Genomic DNA, 22,867 nt, shown 5'->3' with positions numbered 1-22,867 from the left:
ACCTGCCAACCAGCGGCTCCGGTGGCCGCCGGCCACCCGCGATCATTCGTAGGAGAGGTAGAATGGCGGTCTATCACAGAGCAAAAAATAAAAACCGCAAAAAAAAAAAAAAAAAAAAAAAAAAACACCAAAAGACCGCGCAATTATCAGTTAAAATAACCCAGTGCCATATCACAAAAAATGACCTGGTCATTAAGGGGGTAAAACTGTCCGGGGCTGAAATGGTTAACAGAAAGTTTTCCAGTTATTAGTTTTAGAGGGGCAATTACTTTTTTACGTAGGGCCAGGCAGGTCTGGACAGCTTTTTCCTCCCTAATAAATGAAATCATCCTTTAAAAACTGCATTTTGTATTTACCTGGGTTATCTTTGTGCAATAACAACATTTGTTTGATGAGCTGAATCATTTAAGTGTGACAAATATGCAAACAAATAAAATCAGGAAGGGGGGCAAATACTTTTTCACAGCACTGTAACCTAGGCTGGCATGTCGTCGCACTCCCAGAATGCAGTTCCACTACAACCAGGGCTCATGGGGGGGATTGAATGATGCTGACTGCCATTTAAACCAAAGAAAAGCAGCGCTGGATCACAGAACGGTGAAGCTGCAGGGTTGCGGCAATGTTTTTTTTTTTTTATTTTTACACCCCCCCCCCCCCCCCCCGGCTTCATTTCTATTTAAAGGATAACTAAAGTTTTTTTTTTTTTCTTTTAAAACAAACATCTTTGCTTACCTCCTCTGTGCAGTTCGTTTTGCACAGAGTGGCCCCTATTCCTCCTCTTCTGGGGTCCCTCAGCGGCGTTCCTGGCTCCTCTTCTTCTCGAATGCCCCATTGGAGAGCCGCTCTCCCTCGGAGCACATGTGCGGGCGCGCTCCCGTGTCCTGCTGTAGTATCCAATGACACAGACAGCAGGACTCGTCCCCGCGTCATTGGATTTGATTGACAGCAGCGGGAGCCAATGGCTGCGCTGCTATCAATCTATCCAATCAGGACACAAGACACCAGGCTGGCGCTGGTGTGCTCGACCCCATCGCTGGAAAGACCGGGTTCAGGTAAGTAAAAAAAAGGGGGGCTATGGGGGGGGGCAGCTGCATCACAGGAAGTTTTTCACCTTAATGCATAGAATGCAAACCTCGAGGGTTTACAACCCCTTTAAAATTATTTTATATGGTGGAGTTGGATTTTAACATTTTTACATATAAAAAAGAAAAAAAGATCCCATTATAATTTATTCCTCTTCTGATTTTCACAAACATACTAACCAGTACTGATTAAGGAATCGAACTGATGAATTGGGAAACAATGGGGGGGGGGGGGGTATCCCGTGAGACTTTGGGACCAAGGCAGTGACAGCTGCCAGTGTGATTATCATGTGACCTCCCCTTTTTTCTTTCTTTGCAGCCAATGGTTCCTGACTCTGGACACTTGTCACATGCGATGTCAAGGCCAGTGCCCGCTCCCCTGCTCCGGAGAAGACGGCATTACCTTGAGTGGTAAAGTTGAAGAGTGCAGGAAAGTCACGGCCATTGGGAAGCTTGGGGTTGGGGTCCCGGAGCTCATCGAAGAAGGAGTGTGCGCAGGCATCCAAGGGGGTGAGGCGGGCGGTGGGGGTATATTCCAGTAGCCGGCTGCACAGCGCAATCGCCTCTGGTGGCGTACGAGCCCTGAAGACCTGCAAAAATACACAACCCTTTAAAGATAAAAAAAAGAAAAGAGAAAACGGATCTAAGTGTGAAGGCTGCCAAGCCCCTGTCGCAGGGTGGATGAAATGAGTGAAAAGAGACTGCAGCTGGTGAAAAACATGAGCATTACAGTGCAACTCCAACACAATGTTTTTTTTATGGGGGTTGGTCCTTCTCTACTGCTGTCCATGACCTCGGGACAGACTTCTAGACTTACCTGTGAGCTCTGCAGTCAGCTGATCTTCTGTACCCCTCCTCTAGAATGCATGTCCCTATACAGTGGAACCGTGGATTACGAGCAATATCTGTTCCAGGAGAATGCTTGTAATCCAAAGCACTTGCATATCAAAGCGAGTTTCCCCATAGAAGTCAATGGAAATGAAGATAATTCGTTCCGCATTAACTTCTATTGCATGCAATACCGCATGTGGCCAGAGGTGGAGGGGGGTGCCGGAGAGCCTCGGAAATACTTGGGGACAGCTCAGCTGAACTCGGAAAGCCTCGGAAACACTCAGGAAAGGAGTATTTCCGAACGGCTCCGAACCGTTCCGAGTGTCACTGATGCCCCCCGCACCTCTGGCTAAATGTGGTACTGCACACCCTATTAGCTTAAACTATGCTGGTTTTGCGAGACACCACTCACAAACCGAGTCAGAATTTAAAAAAAAAAAAAAAAAAAAAAAGTTGCTAGTCTTTTAAAAGGCTCGTTAACCGCGTTACTCGTAAACCAAGGTTCCACTGTACTTCCTACAGAGTGTCAATTAGGGGGGTGGTGACACCAGGATTATACCTCTGATCTTTTCCATAATGGATTCTGCACAGTAAGGCCTCCTTCATACAGGCGTACTACAGCATTCACCCGTGCCAAGGCCGTGTTTGCCCGCTCAGGTGGTTGAGTGCATCTCAATGCAGAAGCAGTCCTATTCATGTGAACTGGGACACAGCGGCAGCTCCCAATCTGACATCCGCACCGGGTATACACAGCCATGAATGCAAGCACCAGTGTGCGTTTGTCAAATTGGAAGCGGCGGCTATGCCCGTGCAGTCGCTGTGTCCAAATTGAAATGAATAGGACCTGTGTTCTGTTTAGAAGTGCCTGGTATGTACGGCGCATGCGCCGTATGGAACAGCACAACAGCTGATTTGCCGATCAGCTGGGCTGACGTAACCAGGACATATGGGCACATAGTAAGAGGTATCTTTGGATGGGAGATACCATTTCACACGCACAATTAAAACCTATACAAACAGCGGGGGGAGACCGTAGTTCTCAGATTGTGCATCACTGCTGCTGGAGGGCGGCTTGTGGGTGTGTTGAAGATCTGGTTTTGTGCGTGTTGCAACCCGCCCTTTCACAGAGACAAAACCGGGCCGTTCAACACAGCAAACCCACCCTGCAACACAGACAGAACCGGACCATCAGCACACTGTAAAGCCGCCCCGCAACAGTGACGCACAATGTGAGAACTACGGTCTCTCCCCCGCTGTTTGTATAGGTTTCAATTGTGGCCGTGAAATGGTTTCTCCCATCGAGAGATGCCTCCTACGATGTGCGCTTGGCGCCCTGGTCACGTCACTCCTGCTGATCGGCAAATCAGCTGAAGTGCGGCTCCATCCTGCGCAGGCACTATTCGATTGGGGGGGCACCGGCTGCACAGAATGTGCGCTGTAATATCCCCAATGTGAACGAGGCATTATAGACTAACATGGCTAGAAGTTCGTGGCCAACTGACCATTACACCTACAGTGCCTTGAAAAAGTATTCACACCCCTTGAAATTTTCCACATTTTGTCACATTACAACCAAAAACATAAATCTATTTTATTGGGGTTTTAAGTGATAGACCAACACAAAGTGGCACATAATTGTGAAGTGGAAGGAAAATGATAAATGGTTTTCCAAATTCTTTGCAAATAAATATGTGAAAAGTGTGGGGGGCATTTGAATTCAGCCCCTTTTACTCTGATTCCCCTAAGCCCCCTCCCTTCACACTTGTGCGACTTGTCTTGGGACTGCAAAGTCGCATGACAAGTCGTACCCCATGATTTCCAATGAGTACCGTTCATATCTGTGCGACTTCAAGTCTCAACGACTTCAAAGTAGTCCCTGTACTACTTTGGTCCGACTTTCATGCGAGTTGAGGTCCATAGACCCCAAGATTACAAGGAAGAAGGTGCTCTGGTCACATGAGACCAAAATTCAACTTTATGGCCTAAAAGCAAAACGCTATGTGTGGGGAAAACTAACACTGCACATCACCCTGAACACACCATCCCCACCGTGAAACATGGTGGTGGCAGCATCATGTGGTGGGGATGTTTTCTTTAGCAGGGACAGGGAAGCTGGTCAGAGTTGATGGGAAGATGGATGGAGACAAATACAGGACAATCTTAGAAGAAAACCTGTTAGAGTCTACAAAAGACTTGAGACTGGGGCGGAGGTTCACCTTCCTGCAGGACAAAGACCCGAAACATCCAGCCAGAGCTACAATGGAATGGTTTAGATCAAAGCATATTCATGTATTAGAATGGCCCTGTCACAGTCCAGACCTAAATCACATTGAGAATCTGTTGGAAGACTTGAAAATTGCTGTTCACAGACGCTCTCCATCCAATCTGACAGAGCTTGAGATATTTTGCATAGAAGAATGGGCAAAAATGTCCCTCTCTAGATGTGCAAAGCTGGTAGAGACATCCCCAAAAAGACTTGCAGCTGTAATTGCAGAGAAATGGGGTTCTACAAAGTATTGACTCCGGGGGTTGAATTACAAATGCCCTCCCACACACACACTTTTCACATATTTGTATCATTTATTATTTTCCTTCCACTTCACAATTATGAGCCACTTTGTGTTGGTCTATCACATAAAATCCCAATAAAATACATTTAAGTTTTTCGTTGCAACATGACAAAATGTGGAAAATTTTAAGGGGTGTGAATACTTTTACAAGGCACTGTATCTGAACTTACCTAAACTCTGATTCCAAAAACCATGGCCATTAATATGGAGTTCACAGCTAAATCATGAGGTCCAATGTGGACCACATAGGAAGAATACCAGTAGTAAAATGCTTCCCCTTCTTCCTTGTGTGCATCATGGCATGATCTACCTACCTATTTTCCATCTAACTCAATCATATAGAACAGAGGTCTCCAAACTTTCTAAACAAAGGGCCAGTTTACTGTCCTTTAGTCTTTAGGGGGGCTGAACCATGGCCAGTAGGAGTAAACAATGTCTTATCTGTGGTATTAGGGGAAGTGATAGTGCCCCATCTTGGGCGTCAGTGGGAGAAATGGTGCCCCATCGCTGGTGTCAGTGGGAGAAATGGTGCCCCATCGCTGGTGTCAGTGGGAGAAATGGTGCCCCATCGCTGGTGTCAGTGGGAGAAATGGTGCCCCATCGCTGGTGTCAGTGGGAGAAATGGTGCCCCATCGCTGGTGTCAGTGGGAGAAATGGTGCCCCATCGCTGGTGTCAGTGGGAGAAATGGTGCCCCATCGCTGGTGTCAGTGGGAGAAATGGTGCCCCATCGCTGGTGTCAGTGGGAGAAATGGTGCCCCATCGCTGGTGTCAGTGGGAGAAATGGTGCCCCATCGCTGGTGTCAGTGGGAGAAATGGTGCCCCATCTTGGACATCAGTGGGAGAAATGATTTGGGAGAAATGACTTGGGCGTCAGTGGGAGAAATGGTGCCCCATCGCTGGTGTGAGTGGGAGAAATGGTGCCCCATCTTGGACATCAGTGGGAGAAATGATTTGGGCGTCAGTGGGAGAAATGGTGCCCCATCGCTGGTGTCAGTGGGATAAATGGTGCCCCATCGCTGGTGTCAGTGGAGGACAGTAAACTGGCCCTTTGTTTAGAAAGTTTGGAGACCTCTGGACTAGACCAATCAATAAGCTTTCATCTTTCCTTGTTGCTGACTACGATTACCTGCTAAATGGTGAACCTGAACTGGATATCCTGGCTGATGCTTGGTCCTATTTAAAACTGACAATATTTTAGGGCCAAAATTGCAGCAGATGAAATTAGAACAAGCAAAAGGAGGGTGCATGCAATTGGGGGGACTCCAAACAATTAGAATTTAGCCCTACAAGCCATCTAAGGGGACACAGTAAGACCCCAGCTTCCCCCCATCATATGCAGAAAATATCAAGGAGATTAGTCAGAACTGTGAATTATAATGGAGATAGGAATCTAGCTTGCTGGAAAACATGCAAAACTGGAATATCAGTTTTAGGTTGGAGTTAGACTTCAGAAGGGTACCAGGCAGGCCTCTTCCTGTATACATGCGTGGGTATGTGTTTCTTGCACACAGGATATGTATGAGAAGACCAGACAGGAGATGGTGTGCAGCTCTCACCTTAGTCCAGGGGTGTGCCTTTATCTGGGGGAACTTGAACTCTGTGTAGTTGGGGTTCATTTCTCGGATCTGCTCCCTTGTCGGTGTGCCCAGGACCTGCAAAAATATAAAAGGACGGCTGGGTTAGAATAATCTTCTTCAGGGAATGCTGCTTGAATATTTCCAGTCCCCCCCCCCCCCCCCCCCCCCATCACAGGACTGGGGGGAGGCTCCACAATCAGATAGAAAGACCCATTCTCATAAGTTACAGGCATATGAACACCATCTGATCTATGAACTGCCCATCCAGACCTTTCTGTTAAAATCAAAGTAAATGCATGTGGGAGGGGCTACAGTCTTCTCTGCCGACAATCTTGTCGGGATCCAACTCCTTTCATTCTCTGTTTGAATGTCGTCAGGTCTGGGCTGTCTGCTCTCCCCCCTCCCTCTTCCTCTCACACAGTTTAGATCAATTCTCTTACAGACAGCCTCTATCTGCACACTGTGTAGCTCTGACCTGTGAAGTTCTCAGATAAAAACGGCTGTGCAGCTACACAATGTGCAGGTAGAGGCTGTCTGTAAGAGAATTGATCTGAGCTGTGCGAGGGAAGGAGGGGGCGAGGAGCTGTGCTGTGCGAGGGAGGGAGGGGGAGAGGAGCTGTGCTGTGCGAGGGAGGGAGGGGGAGAGGAGCTGTGCTGTGCGAGGGAGGGAGGGGGAGAGGAGCTGTGCTGTGCGAGGGAGGGAGGGGGAGAGGAGCTGTGAGAGGGAGGGAGGGGGAGAGGAGCTGTGCTGTGTGAGGGAAGGAGGGGGAGAGGAGCTGTGCTGTGCGAGGGAGGGAGGGGGAGAGGAGCTGTGCGAGGGAGGGGGAGAGGAGCTGTGCGAGGGAGGGAGGGAGGGGGAGAGGAGCTGTGCGAGGGAGGGAGGGAGGGGGAGAGGAGCTGTGCGAGGGAGGGAGGGAGGGGGAGAGGAGCTGTGCGAGGGAGGGAGGGAGGGGGAGAGGAGCTGTGCGAGGGAGGGAGGGAGGGGGAGAGGAGCTGTGCGAGGGAGGGAGGGGGAGAGGAGCTGTGCTGTGCGAGGGAGGGAGGGGGAGAGGAGCTGTGCTGTGCGAGGGAGGGAGGGGGAGAGGAGCTGTGCTGTGCGAGGGAGGGAGGGGGAGAGGAGCTGTGCTGTGCGAGGGAGGGAGGGGGAGAGGAGCTGTGAGAGGGAGGGAGGGGGAGAGGAGCTGTGCTGTGTGAGGGAAGGAGGGGGAGAGGAGCTGTGCTGTGCGAGGGAGGGAGGGGGAGAGGAGCTGTGCGAGGGAGGGAGGGAGGGGGAGAGGAGCTGTGCGAGGGAGGGAGGGAGGGGGAGAGGAGCTGTGCGAGGGAGGGAGGGAGGGGGAGAGGAGCTGTGCGAGGGAGGGAGGGGGAGAGGAGCTGTGCGAGGGAGGGAGGGGGAGAGGAGCTGTGCGAGGGAGGGAGGGAGGGAGGGGGAGAGGAGCTGTGCGAGGGAGGGAGGGAGGGGGAGAGGAGCTGTGCGAGGGAGGGAGGGAGGGGGAGAGGAGCTGTGCGAGGGAGGGAGGGAGGGGGAGAGGAGCTGTGCGAGGGAGGGAGGGAGGGGGAGAGGAGCTGTGCGAGGGAGGGAGGGAGGGAGGGGGAGAGGAGCTGTGCGAGGGAGGGAGGGAGGGGGAGAGGAGCTGTGCGAGGGAGGGAGGGAGGGGGAGAGGAGCTGTGCGAGGGAGGGAGGGAGGGGGAGAGGAGCTGTGCGAGGGAGGGAGGGAGGGGGAGAGGAGCTGTGCGAGGGAGGGAGGGAGGGAGGGGGAGAGGAGCTGTGCGAGGGAGGGAGGGAGGGGGAGAGGAGCTGTGCGAGGGAGGGAGGGAGGGGGAGAGGAGCTGTGCGAGGGAGGGAGGGAGGGGGAGAGGAGCTGTGCGAGGGAATCAGGGGGAGAGGAGCTGTGCGAGGGAGGGAGGGGGAGAGGAGCTGTGTGAGGGAGGGAGGGGGAGAGGAGCTGTGCGAGGGAGGGAGGGGGAGAGGAGCTGTGCGAGGGAGGGAGGGGAGCTGTGCGAGAGAGGGAGGGGAGCTGTGCGAGGGAGGGAGGGGAGCTGTGCGAGGGAGGGAGGGGAGCTGTGCTGTGTGTGTGAGGGAGGGAGGGAAGGGGAGAGGAGCTGTGCTGTGTGTGTGAGGGAGGGAGGGAGGGGGAGAGGAGCTGTGCTGTGTGTGTGAGGGAGGAAGGGAGGGGGAGAGGAGCTGTGCGAGGGAGGGAGGGGGAGAGGAGCTGTGCGAGGGAGGGAGGGGGAGAGGAGCTGTGCGAGGGAGGGAGGGGGAGAGGAGCTGTGCGAGGGAGGGAGGGGGAGAGGAGCTGTGCGAGGGAGGGAGGGGGAGAGGAGCTGTGTTGTGCGAGAGAGGGAGGGGAGCTGTGCGAGAGAGGGAGGGGAGCTGTGCTGTGTGAGGGAGGGAGGGGGAGAGGAGCTGTGCTGTGTGAGGGAAGGAGGGGGAGAGGAGCTGTGCTGTGTGAGGGAGGGAGGGGGAGAGGAGCTGTGCGAGGGAGGGTGGGAGGGAGGGAGGGAGGGGGAGAGGAGCTGTGCGAGGGAGGGAGGGGGAGAGGAGCTGTGCTGTGTGAGGGAGGGAGGGGGAGAGGAGCTGTGCTGTGTGAGGGAGGAAGGGGGAGAGGAGCTGTGCTGTGTGAGGGAGGGAGGGGGAGAGGAGCTGTGCTGTGTGAGGGAGGGAGGGGGAGAGGAGCTGTGCTGTGAGAGGGAGGGAGGGGGAGAGGAGCTGTGCTGTGAGAGGGAGGGAGGGGGAGAGGAGCTGTTCTGTGAGAGGGAGGGAGGGGGAGAGGAGCTGTGCTGTGCGAGAAGAGAGGGGGAGAGGAGCTGTTCTGTGTGAGGGAGGGAGGGGGAGAGGAGCTGTGCTGTGCGAGCAGAGAGGGGGAGAGGAGCTGTTATGTGTGAGGGAGGGAGGGGGAGAGGAGCTGTTATGTGTGAGGGAGGGAGGGGGAGAGGAGCTGTGCGAGGAGGGAGGGGGAGAGGAGCTGTGCTGCCTGCGCTCAGACTGTGTGCAGTACCAAGATGTGAGAAGGAGCCAAACAGGCACAGCTTCCATGGAGGACGAGAGGCACAACTGAAATCTGAAGCAAAGTATTGAAACGTGTGTACACTCCCACGACCTGAGAACACGTGCAGCGCCGCTCAAAGAGATGTCCATGCCGGTACTCAAAATAAGGGAGCGGGCGTCCGACATCACTAATTCAGGAGTGTCAGCATGAAAGGAGAAGGACGCCAAGCAACTGGTCCGATGCTCGTTGAGTCTATGGCCTCAGCCATCGCTGCTCCACCAGCCACACCCCCCTGACACAGTTCGCCCCACCAAACGGGGGGGGGGGGGCTTAGTCATAGAGGTTTATCACTAAACCCTGATGGCCAGGCTGGGGTGAACGCGTCCTGCTCCTTTCATGTGTACACCCCTGGCCGCTGCTAAAGGGAGTAATGGTTGGGGCGGCAAAAGCGCGGTGCAACCATGGGATTTTAGCACTCCCAAGCTCACATGTGAACGAGCCCAAACATATATTTAGCGGCCTTTTTTAGTTTTACGATAAAAAAAAAAAAAAAAGAGAAGGATCACTCACCCAAATATTGACAACTCATCCCAACAGTAACAGGTAATGTGTATAATGTGTATGACGTGCCATAAAATCTCCTGACTGCCAGCCTTCAAGACATTCACCACTAACAGCTTACAGAGGTCAGCGACTCGGAAAAAGTGGGTCAATCAATCTCCAGTGGGAGAGAGAGAGAGGACGCGGCACAGACATGGAAAACACGGAGCCAGTGAAGGGGAACGGATTCAACGCGACACCACAATGAGCCGCACCCCTAGAGCAAGACGATGATTTCACCCAACACAGCAGGAGGATTGCACAGCGCCGCGCCTTCCCAACGCACCATCTAGTCAAGTCATAAAAGTATGCCCAGCAAATATAAAAAATTTAAATATAAAAAAAAAAAAATATCCTCCCCGCTGTCATGCGACTCGTTAGTGTTACAAGGTCTCAGGTGTGAATGGGAAACACATATATACACACACAAACGTGATTTTGCACAGCCGGCCCACAATGCAGCAGTAAATCTAGCGCGGTCAGGAAGGGGTTAAACAAGGTAGTTAGGCTCCTCACAACAGACAAGGCCAGCCCTATCCAATGGGTACCCCAGCAGGTTACCAGAAAAAATAAAAAGACTTGCATATTTGGAAGGGGCACCAGAACAAAAGATAAGAGGATCCAAATAAATTTATTGAAAATGTGTTAAAAGACAGCCAACACGTTATTAGTTAACTGAAGAATAGAAATAAAAGCATTGAGAGAGATTGGGAATAAACCGTAGAGGGCACTTTGTTAGATGAAACACGTTGGTTTTGCTGAGGAAGCACCACATCCAATAAATAAAATAAACTAAACCAGAGGGACCAAACACATCGGGATTATCTAATAATGCTCTTTGAAAAGAGATCCATGTTCAAATCACTGTTTAGAGAGCATTTGAAAGGCGTTGAGGAGTTTTTTTTTTTTTTTTTGGATCACCTCCTCACTGCCTACTTTAACCCTTTGCAGCCTGCACTATGCGCTGTATGCAGTTGTGGTGTGGTTGCAAAGCTGCCCTGTTCCCTCGAAAGAGACAGGGGGTGCAATTCTTGCCGAAGCAAAGTGTCACGGGAGGAGTACACCCCCCTGGACGCTGCCTCTGCAGGTGAAGAGGGAGTGTGGTTGGAGGGGGGGGTGGTAAAATGGTTTAAGAATGGGGTTTTACGGCCCCTTAACAGCTAGCTCCTATGGCTTGTTAACACGAGTGGTAGGGAGGTGGTAAATACCAGCAGTTCACACAACACGTATGGCTCCAGGCGTCTGTGTGCATGAGCCCCAAGTCTGTTCCCCCCCTGAACTGACCAAATGCATGGTTAGCAAATGAGTGCAGTAGAGGAAAAAGCCAATGACATCGCGCCGCACCATGTCACGTGATCTGTGATGTAACACGTAGGGATGAGCCAAAATGTCACGCTGCAACCAGATGTGAACGGCCTGCCATCTTGTGATCCCCCTGACAATGTCACGTGATCTGTGACGCCAACACTTAGGGAGGAGCCAATGATCTCATGCTGCTACCGGAAGTAAACGGGTCACCATCTTATGATTCCCTGACAAAGTCAAGTGATCTGTGATGTAACGCGTAGGGAGGAGCCAATGATCTCATGCCGCAACTGGAAGTAAACGGGTGACCATCTTATGATTCCCTGACAAAGTCAAGTGATCTGTGATGTAACGCGTAGGGAGGAGCCAATGATCTCATGCCGCAACTGGAAGTGAACAGGTCACAATCTTATGATCCCCTGATGAAGTCATGTGATCTGTGATGTAACGGGTAGGGAGGAGCCAATTGTCACACTGCAACCAGAAGTGAACGGCCTGCCATCTTGTGTTCCCATGACAAAGTCACGTGATCTGTGACGGAACGCCTAGGGAGGAGCCGATGATGTCACGCCGCAACCAGAAGTGAACAGGCCCGCCCATCTTGTGAGTGATGCATGTGAAGATTACAGTATTTGCAAAGCAAAGTGGACTAAATGCTTTAGATAAAAATCATGCAAGGACACCAAGAGGAGCACGTGGTGGAAATGTTAAAGAACTCACGATTGCTTATATCTTTTTTTTGTTTTTTGTTGTTGTTTATTTGGTTTATTATTGTGCATGTTAGAATAGCTTTATGTAAGGTGTACAACAGAAGTTGATTAATAAGTAATGATTTAAAAGTACAACAGAGGAAATACCAATTGTATTGTCGGAGCACGGCCTTCCCTGGTTCAGGATTATGCAGCAATGACACCTCGTAGAAAAAGACTAAAATGTGAACTGTATATGTAGCGGCCTTATTTTATTTTATTTTTTTTTTTAATTCTTCTGTTATCCTCCATTAAAGGTCCCCCCCCCAACAAAAATGGCTGACGCTCCCTAGAAATTGCAAATGAACAGTAATGCGATGCAGTGCGATTACAAATATGGACACAAGAGGGCAGCGTGAAGCCTTTCTCTGCATCACCTCTAGAAGGAACGGGCCTGCACATTGCGGAGGACCAGCATGCTTTGCCGACTGCCAGGAAATGCTGACATCCAGCTCTTCAATTATTATCCAAGGCCTGCTTTGGGGCTGATCACCAATCGCTCATGAAATATATATTTTTTAGGATAAAAAAAAAAAGTTCTGGAAATCTTTTTGGGACCCATCAGCAATATATGGGGCCCTGTAAGGGGGAGGGGCCTTTTGGGAAAAAAAAAAAAAAAAAAAAACAATGAAGGCAGATCGGATCCTCCTATAGAGAAGGCTTGGTGAGAGGCTTCTTCTTCTATGTGAGCGGATACAGAATATTGCGCTGACTCCTGGACATCTTGTACGTGTGGCGGCCATCTTATGGTGCAGGAGGACACAAAAAAGACCCCCCATAAAATAAGAAGGGGTGCCATCTAGTGGGCACATCACCCCCATTAAAGAGAGGCAACACCTTACGGGGAGACGTACAAGTAACTGCAGGGCCACAAGGAGTCATTATAACTGCTGAAACACATTCAGCAACATGAAAAAGCTGAAATCGATATTAACGGCAATTTAAAAAATAAAATAAACACTTTATACTTAAATGTTCTGTGTAATGGTTTTGCACAGAGCAGCCCCGATCCTCCTCTACTCAGGTCCCCCCCCCCCTCCGCAGGTGCTCCTGGCCCCTCCCCCTCTTGCCCCCACAGCAAGCAGCTGGCAATGGGGGCTCCCACGCTGCGACTCTGCATGTCCATTCACACACAGAGCTGTGACTCGGCCCCACCCTCCCTCTCTCATTGGCTCACTGGCTGTGATTGAAAGCTCCCGCTTCTGTCTCAGCGAATGAGAATGGAGAGTCCCTGGACAGCTGAGGCACTTGTGCACATCGATGGAGGAAGATCAGACTCAGGTAAGTATTGGGGGGCCGCTACACACAGAAGAGTTTTTACCATCATGCATAGAATGGATGAAGGTTAAAAGAGGAAAAAAAAAAAAAAAAAAAACCTTGAGCCTTTACAACCACTTGAAATAAAGAGTATTGACTCTAATATCTCAGTTTGATCAAATGCTTTGGAGGGTGGAGGAGAGACCCGGGGTCCAGCAGAGGACAGATCCCGGGTCCGAGACCGGAGAGACCCGGGGTCCGAGACCGGAGAGACCCGGGGTCCGAGACCGGAGAGACCCGGGGTCCGAGACCGGAGAGACCCGGGGTCCGAGACCGGAGAGACCCGGGGTCCGAGACCGGAGAGACCCGGGGTCCGAGACCGGAGAGACCCGGGGTCCAACAGGGGAGAGATCCGGGGCCCAACAGGGGAGAGATCCGGGGCCCAACAGGGGAGAGATCCGGGGCCCAACAGGGGAGAGATCCGGGGCCCAACAGGGGAGAGATCCGGGGCCCAACAGGGGAGAGATCCGGGGCCCAACAGGGGAGAGATCCGGGGCCCAACGCGGGAGAGATCCGGGGCCCAACGCGGGAGAGATCCGGGGCCCAACACGGGAGAGATCTGGGGCCCAACACGGGAGAGATCTGGGGCCCAACAGGGGAGAGATCTGGGGCATAGTAGCAGAGAGATCTGGGGCCTAGTAGCAGAGAGATCTGGGGCCTAGTAGCAGAGAGATCTGGGGCCTAGTAGCAGAGAGATCTGGGGCCTAGTAGCAGAGAGATCTTGGGTCTAGTAGCAGAGAGATCTGGGGTCTAGTAGCAGAGAGATCTGGGGTCTAGTAGCAGAGAGATCTGGGGTCTAGTAGCAGAGAGATCTGGGGCCTAGTAGCAGAGAGATCTGGGGTCTAGTAGCAGAGAGATCTGGGGTCTAGTAGCAGAGAGATCTGGGGTCTAGTAGCAGAGAGATCTGGGGCCTAGTAGCAGAGAGATCTGGGGCCTAGTAGCAGAGAGATCTGGGGCCTAGTAGCAGAGAGATCTGGGGTCTAGTAGCAGATGTTGTTTATACCTTGTGATAGCAAAAAAAAGTTATAGAAAAAATAAAAATATGAAAGTGTAAAAATAAAAAAGGTTAAATAACAAATAAAAAAATGTAAATACAAAATTTAAAGCATCCCACCCCCTCCATGGTTTGCGCATGCATGCGAACGCGTACATCAGTCCTGCATGCGAAGTAACCGGTGATCGCACCACACATGTGAGGTATCACCACGAACATCAGAGTGAGAGCAATCATTCTATTACCAGACATCCTGTGTAACTCTAAAGTGCTGACCTGTAAAAGCTTTTAAAGAGTGGCCTGGGGAAACTTTTCAGGTGCTGTAGTTTGGCGCCGTTCCATGCAGTTTTAGGACCTGACATGTTTGGTATCTATTAACTCGTGTGTAACATCATCTTTCAGGTTGAGCATTATTTATTTAAAACTCATTAAAAGTGTATTTTTCCCCCCCAAAAAACTTGCATTTGAAAAACCTCTGCGCAAATAATGTGCGATATAAAAAATTTCAACACACACCATTTTATTCTCTAGGCCCTGCCTTAAAAAATATACATGTTTGGGGGTTCTAAGTAATTTTCTACCAACAAAATTTTTTTTTAGATTTTTACATGTATGTGAGAAGTGTCAGAATTTGCCCGATGCTGATGGGGTTAAACTATAACTGTGGAGGGGAGGGGAAGGGGGGGGGGGAGAGAGAGAGAGTTCTTACCATTGCAACACGCTGTTGTGTGCGCCATCTGTACCTACACTACAGACAACCATACAATGCCGTGACGCCATCTGTACCTACACTACAGACAACCATACAATGCCGTGACGCCATCTGTACCTACACTACAGACAACCATACAATGCCGTGACGCCATCTGTACCTACACTACAGACAACCATACAATGCCGTGACGCCATCTGTACCTACACTACAGACAACCATACAATGCCGTGACGCCATCTGTACCTACACTACAGACAACCATACAATGCCGTGACGCCATCTGTACCTACACTACAGACAACCATACAATGCCGTGACGCCATCTGTACCTACACTACAGACAACCATACAATGCCGTGACGCCATCTGTACCTACACTACAGACAACCATACAATGCCGTGACGCCATCTGTACCTACACTACAGACAACCATACAATGCCGTGACGCCATCTGTACCTACAACCTGTCCACACATCTCTACCATCCACACAGGCTGCACAGCACGAAGAATTCCTTCTAAACAAAGTAGAATACTTCACATGGCACACTACCTCCACATCCTGGGACAGGCCGTCTACTCCAACAATGTATAGGTGCCCCACACCGAGCACTCCGCCTACACCTGAACATCGAATGAATACACAATGCTGTGTATATAATCCGTACAAATACACAATTTACAGTTCAGACAACACAACAAAAACAGAACACACAATCCTCATATACACGATAAGTACAGCTATTCAAGGTATAATCTGCACCAGCCAACTGGAGAGACGCCAGATGTTATCACCACCTATGGGGTGGGTGGTGAGACCTCTGCTGCCCATCCACGGTTTTGTGTCCTGACAGGTAACCAATCTTCAATCATCAAAGTTTCCCACATTTTGTCATGCTACAACCAAAAAACGTAAATGTATTTTATGACCAACACAAAGTGGCACATAATTGTGAAGTGGAAGGAAAATGATACAAATAAATATGTGAATAGTGTGGGGGGGGGTACATTTGTATGGCGCCCCCCGGAGTCAATACTTTGTAGAACCCCCTTTCTCTACAATTACAGCTGCAAGTCTTTTTGGGGATGTCTCTACCAGCTTTGCACATCTAGAGAGGGACATTTCTGCCCATTCTTCTTCTTTGTAAAATATCTCAAGCTCTGTCAGATTGGATGGAGAGCGTCTGTGATCAGCAATTTTCAAGTCTTGCCACAGATTCTCAATGTGATTTAGGTCTGGACTGTGACTGGGCCATTCTAACACATGAATATGCTTTGATCTAAACCATTCCATTGTAGCTCTGGCTGGATGTTTCGGGTCGTTGTCCTTCTGGAAGGTGAACCTCCGTCCCAGTCTCAAGTCTTTTGCCGACTCTAACAGGTTTTCTTCTAAGATTGTCCTGTATTTGGCTCCATCCATCTTCCCATCAACTCTGACCAGATTCCCTGTCCCTGCTGAAGAAAAGCATCCCCACCACATGATGCTGCCACCACCATGTTTCACGGTGGGGATGGTGTGTTCAGGGTGATGTGCAGTGTTAGTTTTCCCCACACATAGAGTTTTGCTTTTAGGCCAAAAAGTTGAATTTTGGTCTCATCTGACCAGATCACCTTCTTCCACATGTTTGCTGTGTCCTCCACATGGCTTCTCACAAACCACAAACAGGACTTCTTATGACTTTCTTTCACCAATGTCTTTCTTCTTGTCACTCTTCCATAAAGGGCAGATTTGTGGAGAACACGACTAATAGTTGTCCTGTGGACAGATTCTCCCACCTGAGCTGTGGATCTCTGCAGCTCCTCCAGAGTTACCATGGACCTCTTGGCTCTTCTCTGATGAATGCTCTCCTTGCCCGGCCGGTCAGTTTAGGTGGACGGCCATGTCTTGGTAGGTTTGCAGTTGTGCCATACTCTTTCCATTTTCCAACGATGGATTGAACAGAGCTCTGTGAGATGTTCAAAGCTTGGGAGATTTTTTTATAACATAACCCTGCTTTATACTTCTCCACAACTTTATCCCTGACCTGTCTGGGGTGTTCCTTAGCCTTCATGATGCTGTTTGTTCACTAAAGTTCTCTAGCAAACCTATGAGGGCTTCACAGAACAGCTGTATTTATACTGAGATTAAATTACACACAGGTGGACTCTATTTACTAATTAGGTGACTTCTGAAGGCAATTGGTTCCAATAGATTTTAGTTAGGGGTATCATAGTAAAGGGGGCTGAATACAAATACACACCACACTTTTCACAGATTTATTTGTAAAAAATAATTCCTTCCACTTCACAGTTATGTGCCACTTTGTGTTGGTCTATCACATAAAACACATTTATATTTTTGGTTGTAACATGACAAAATGTGGAACATTTCAATGGGGTATGAATACTTTTTCATGGCACTGTACATTACACAGAAAGCTTACAAATGTTTTTACAGCTCAACAAGGCCCAATTCTCCCATTGTTGTAAAAGGGGTTTAAATTCAGCAGAAACGATCTGGCTTTGACCAGCTCTTTGTACACTAAGAAACTTGTAGGCAGGTGCACTCTTAATTCTCCACTGTAGGTGGCACTCAACCAACAGCAGGTGCTGGAAGGAAGTTGAAAGGAACTTGGTTCCTCTACGATTTCCTCAGTCACAGGGAGACAGCTATCTGATTGGATGCTGGCACCCCATGTGACTCTGGTGGCCATCTTGGGTCAGGCAGAGTCTATTTAAGATCCCGGCTTCCAGGCTTGGCACGCTTTATGCCTGTGGCTAGCATAGGGAAAGGATCCTCGTCCGTCAGGGAGAGTGCTGAGAGCATTCCGCTCTTCATGGCAGACGCTGTCGGCATTTCCCTATTGCAACTTGTGGGTCCAACGCTGTGTCTGTTGTAAGTGGTTCCAGTCAGGTGTGCTTCAACCTTTTCTACTATAGATTGTTACTGCCAAGCTTGGTCTCTGCATGTTCACTACCCACTGCACCTTACCCAGAAACGGAACTGTACAGTCGTACAAAATGTACCCACAAACAGGACAGCTGATAGGGGGGGGGGGGGGGGCGCGCAGACAGTACAGGCTGGCTCAACGCAGCCATACAGGGCTCTATGATTTCTAATGGTGACCCCGGCTGCTGCCAATGACGCTGCAAGGCTTCACTTGGTGCTCGCTGGCAGCTGCCATGGAAATACCGGGTGGGATGAGCTTACCATGCATGGAAATAATATTATAAATCAGAACGCAGTGCAGTCTCTGCAGGCTCGTCTCTCTTTGCTCGGTTGTCTCACAGGCCGCTGCTAGCAGGCGTTCCCTCTGTGCCAGCAGCAGGACTTGTGAAAAAGAAACCTGACCCAAGGCTGGCAGCATGGCCTGCTGGATGTGCTCCACTTGAAAGGCCACAGAGGAGTGGAGAGGAGAGAGGGGGATGGGGCGGAGGAGGGTACCGAGCACCCACAATCCATATCCTGAGGGAAACATATAGTGTAAGAAAGGAGGATCTGGGTAATGAAGGGTGGAGGTGGCATGGGAGACCCTGTTAAGTTGGCTGTACGGGGTCCAAAGATTTCTGATGGTGGCCCTGCCCACAAATGTCTAATAGCCGAGTCATCCTTAAAAGGCAATTTATAGTGTATTGTCACAATTTGAGTCATTCTGATCATGTTTCTCATTTTATAGTCATTTATCCATCTATCTTTTACAGTTTTCTATTCTTGTTGTTCCACAGCAATGCATTTCATGTGGTTATACATTCAGCCCCTAGTGGTCATTTGTATGTCTGCAACAAATGCTTAGTAAACAAAATGCCTAAAATAACAGGAGAGGCCACTGAGGGATTGTATTGTTTTCCTTGAGTTTGCAGAGACAGGCCGACATACACGCTTAGATTTCCCCATCCATGATGCTAAACAGTCTGGATGGACAAATATCCACAGCTGGCTACTGTATTCTGTCCGCTGTGATTGACGGCTGTAAGAATACTTAAAGAGCGGCTGCAATCTCTGTTCGGCCAACAATTTTAAGCCCAGCTCCTTCAATTTTCAGACAGAAGGGTGTCAGATGGAGTTGTGCTGATGGGGACACCGAAGGCTCAAGTTTCGGTGGTCCATTAATTGCAACTTCACCAGTAAAGAAATATGTGACAATCCAGACACGGGAGATGCAAGAGCATGAGTGCGAAAGCTGACAACTTCATTATTAGATATGGGCTTGTTGGCAGCTCTGCATCCAGACATCATCATGGACTGGCACCAGATATGGGGTGGTCTGAGCATCTACAGCCAGACGTCATCACGAACTGCGGCTCTACAGCAGACACCTCAATAGACCAGCTCCAGATATAGGAGTGGCCTGCATATTTATACCTAGGTTTCATAATAGATCGCGGCTCTTCATCAGGGACTGGAGCTCTTTAGCAGACTTCATCAGGGACTGCAGCTCTACAGCAAACATCCTAATAGACTGCCACTAGTTATGGGGTGGCCTGCATATCTATAACTAGGCTTCATCATAGACTGCAGCTCTAGACCCTGACTTCACCATAGACTACAGCTCTTTAGCAGACTTCCTAAGACTGCCACTAGTTATGGGGTGGTCTGCATATCTACAGCCAGATATCATCATGGACTAGCATGCATCTCTACAACCTTATCATCATGGACTGACACCAGATATGGGCTGGTCTGCATGTCTGCAACTCTACAACCAGACATCATCATGGACTGGCACCAGATATGGGTGGCCTGCACATCTACAGCCAGACTTCATAATGAACTGTGGCTCTACAGCAGACACCTCAATAGACCGGCTCCAGGTATAGGAGTGGCCTGCATATGTATACCTAGGTTTCATCATAGACTGCAGCCCTTTAGCAGACTTCATCAGGGACTGCAGCTCTACAGCAAACGTCCTAATAGACTGCCACTAGTTACGGGGTGGCCTGCATATCTATAACTAGGTTTCATTATAGACTGCAGCTCTAGACCCTGACTTCACCATAGACTGCAGCTCTTTAGCAGACTACCTAAGACTGCCACTAGTTATGGGGTGGTCTGCATATCTACAGCCAGATATCATCATGGACTAGCATGCATATCTACAGCCAGATATCATCATGGACTAGCATGCACCTCTACAGCAAGATATCATCATGGACTGACACCAGATATGGGCTGGTCTGCAACGCTATTACCTAACATCATGGACTGGTACCAGATATGGGGTGGTCTGCACATCTACAACCAGACTTCATCATGGACTGCAGCTCTACAGCAGTCATCTTAATAGACTGGCTCCAGATATGAAGTGGCCTGCATATCTATAACTAGGTTATATCACAGACTGCAGCTCTACACCCTGACTTCACTGTGGACTGAAGCTCTTTATCAGACTTCCTAATAGACTGCCACTAGTTATAGGGTGGTCTGCATATCTACAGCCAGATATCATCATGCACCGACACCAGATATGGAGTGGTCTGCACATCTACAACCAGCTTTCATCAAGGACTGACACCAGCCATGGGGTAGTCTACACATCTACAGCTAGACTTCATCATGGGCTGCAGCTCTACAGAAGACATCATAGTAGACTGGCTCCAGATATAGGAGTGGTCTGCATATCTACAACCACCTTTCATCAAGGACTGGCACCAGACACGGGGTGGTCTGCAAACCTACAGCCAGACTTTGTCATATAGTCTGGAGATCTACAGCAGACTTTATCACAGACTTCCACCAGCTCTACAAAAGGATTCCTAACACAATGGCACCAGATATGGGATGGTCTGCAGCTCTATAACAGAATTCACCATGGACGGCCACCAGATAAGGAGCTGCCCTGCAGCTCCTCACTAGGCTTCAACATGGCCTGGCACCATATATGAAGAGTTTACAAACCAACAGCCAGACTCCATCATAGTCTGAAGCTCTACAGCAGACTTCATCACAGACTTCCACCAGATTTGGGGTGCTCTGCAGCTTTACAAAAGGATTCCCAACATAATGGCACCAGTAATGGGATGGTCTGCAGCTCTATAACAGAATTCATCATGGCCCAGCACCAGATATGGGGCGCTCACCATATTTACAGCCAGATTTCATCATTTACTGCCAACAGATATATGGGGGTGGCCCGTCTAGCTAGGTAAAATAATTCAATAGCAATTTTCCTTACCTTGATGATCTCCACTAGCTGGTCCACTCCGCTGTCACCGGGGAAAATTGGCTGACCCAGGAGCAGCTCGGCCAGCACACAGCCCGCTGACCAGACATCTGGAGAAGAGAAAGAGTGATGTCACACAGGTACAAAGAGTAAGCCACACGGGGTACAAGCTCAGACTGGCGGGTGTGTGGGCTTCACATCCTATGGTACCACTTTGTGGCTTTGTTTACTGATTAGATTAGTTATAGCATGTAATCAGAATCTCTCCCTGCTATGCTGCTAAACTGCAGAGACTGTCCACATGTATTCACATCCCCACATCTGCCCTGTCATCATCACTCTGCTGGGAAGTAAGACAGTTTTCTATATGTGTGACTAAGCAGTTTATTGTTCATTTTGGTTCAAAAGGGACGATCAGCTCAGCAGATACACGTTTTTAAGTTGGTAAAGCGGCCCTGAGATTTCATCCAGGTATCCTTTATAATGAAGGAGGAAAGAAATTATTCTGCTGCCAGATGGCAAATTCTAGGTTCCCCTTGCCTACTCTGCACTATAGGAAAAGTAGCCGAGTTTTGATTGGATGCAGCAGACAGATGCCTTCTTTTCCTTCACATGCAGCCCCAGTGCATGCTGGGATTTTCAGCTGTGTTGCTAAAAATTGGTTTATCTCTGCAGCTTCAAGTGAACATGTGTCCGAGAGCACTAGACCAGCAATGGAGACCAGTGGTCACTACCCACAATCCTTCCTGGTTAATTGTCCAGTAAATGACATGGAAATAAATTGTACGCACACACAGTAAATGGCATGAGTAGATCGCTGTGAGTGCAGACTGACAATTAGCGATTCAGCAGATGTCCAGGTGATGGATACACGACTTGTAGGATCAGCAATATTTCCCAGCATGGCTCATTAGATGAGAGGGTACATGGACAGGAACAGAGGCCCTTCATATTCAAGGTACAGAGATACTAGCAGGGCCACTAATGCACAGTACACACACACACACACACACACACACACACACACACACAGTGCTGGGAGCTTTACTCTAAGATCTTGTTTACACAGGCTATAGCTTGTATAAGAGCAAACCTTTGAAGGGCAGGGGGGGGGGGGGAGAGAAGGACAAGTGGGGGGAGGGGGAGGACAAGGGGGGGGAGAAAGAAGGGCAAGGGGGGTGGAGAGAGAAGAGGAGTGGGGGAGAGAAGGGGAGGGAGAGAGAGAGGAGAGATGAGGGGAGGGGGAGAGAGAAAGAGAGATGGGGGGAGGGGGAGAGAGAGAGAGAAGGGGGAGAGGGGGAGAGAGAGAGAGAAGGGGGGGAGGGGGGGAGAGAGAGAGAAGGGGGGGAGGGGGAGAGAGAGAGAGAAGGGGGGAGGGGGAGAGAGAGAGAGAAGGGGGGGAGGGGGAGAGAGAGAGAGAAGGGGGGGGGGAGAGAGAGAGAGAAGGGGGGGAGGGGGAGAGAGAGAGAGGGAGAGAGAGAGATGGGGGAGGGGGAGAGAGAGGGAGAAGGGGGGAGGGGGAGAGAGAGGGAGGAGAAGGGGGGAGGGGGAGAGAGAGAGGGGGGGGAGGGAGAGAGAGAGAGGGGGGGGGGAGAGAGAGAGAGAGAGGGGGGGGGAGGGAGAGAGAGAGAAAGAGAGAGGGGGAGGGAGAGAGAGAGAGAGAGAGAGAGAGAGAGAGGGGGAGGGAGAGAGAGAGAGGGAGAGAGAGAGAGAGAGAGAGGGAGAGAGAGAGAGAGGGGGAGGGAGAGAGAGAGAGGGAGAGAGAGAGAGGGAGAGAGAGAGAGAGAGAGAGGGAGAGAGAGAGAGAGAGAGAGAGAGAGAGAGAGAGAGAGAGAGAGAGAGAGAGAGAGAGAGAGAGAGGGAGAGAGAGGAGAGAGGGGAGAGAGGGAGAGAGAGGGGGAGGGAGAGAGAGGGGGAGGGAGAGAGAGAGAGAGAGAGAGGGGGGAGGGAGAGAGAGAGGGAGAGAGAGAGAGGGAGAGAGAGGGAGAGAGAGAGGGGG

General features: G+C 50.1%; 1 protein-coding gene across 1 annotated transcript in view; it reads right to left on the bottom strand.

Annotated features, from left to right (window-relative positions):
* Positions 1–22,867, bottom strand: part of GSK3B (glycogen synthase kinase 3 beta) — a gene marked incomplete in the record, with an annotated part of 82,219 nt that overhangs the window by 13,133 nt on the left and 46,219 nt on the right. The window contains 3 exon segments of the mRNA XM_073617512.1: positions 1,486–1,690; positions 6,041–6,136; positions 20,881–20,978. Of these exon segments, the coding sequence (XP_073473613.1) occupies positions 1,486–1,690; positions 6,041–6,136; positions 20,881–20,978 (399 nt within the window).

This window comes from Aquarana catesbeiana, linkage group LG02, assembly GCF_042186555.1.
Source record: "Aquarana catesbeiana isolate 2022-GZ linkage group LG02, ASM4218655v1, whole genome shotgun sequence".
NCBI lineage: Eukaryota > Metazoa > Chordata > Amphibia > Anura > Ranidae > Aquarana > Aquarana catesbeiana.
The sequence above is the reverse complement of the archived record's forward strand: the minus strand, read 5'-3'. Positions and strand labels throughout refer to the sequence as shown.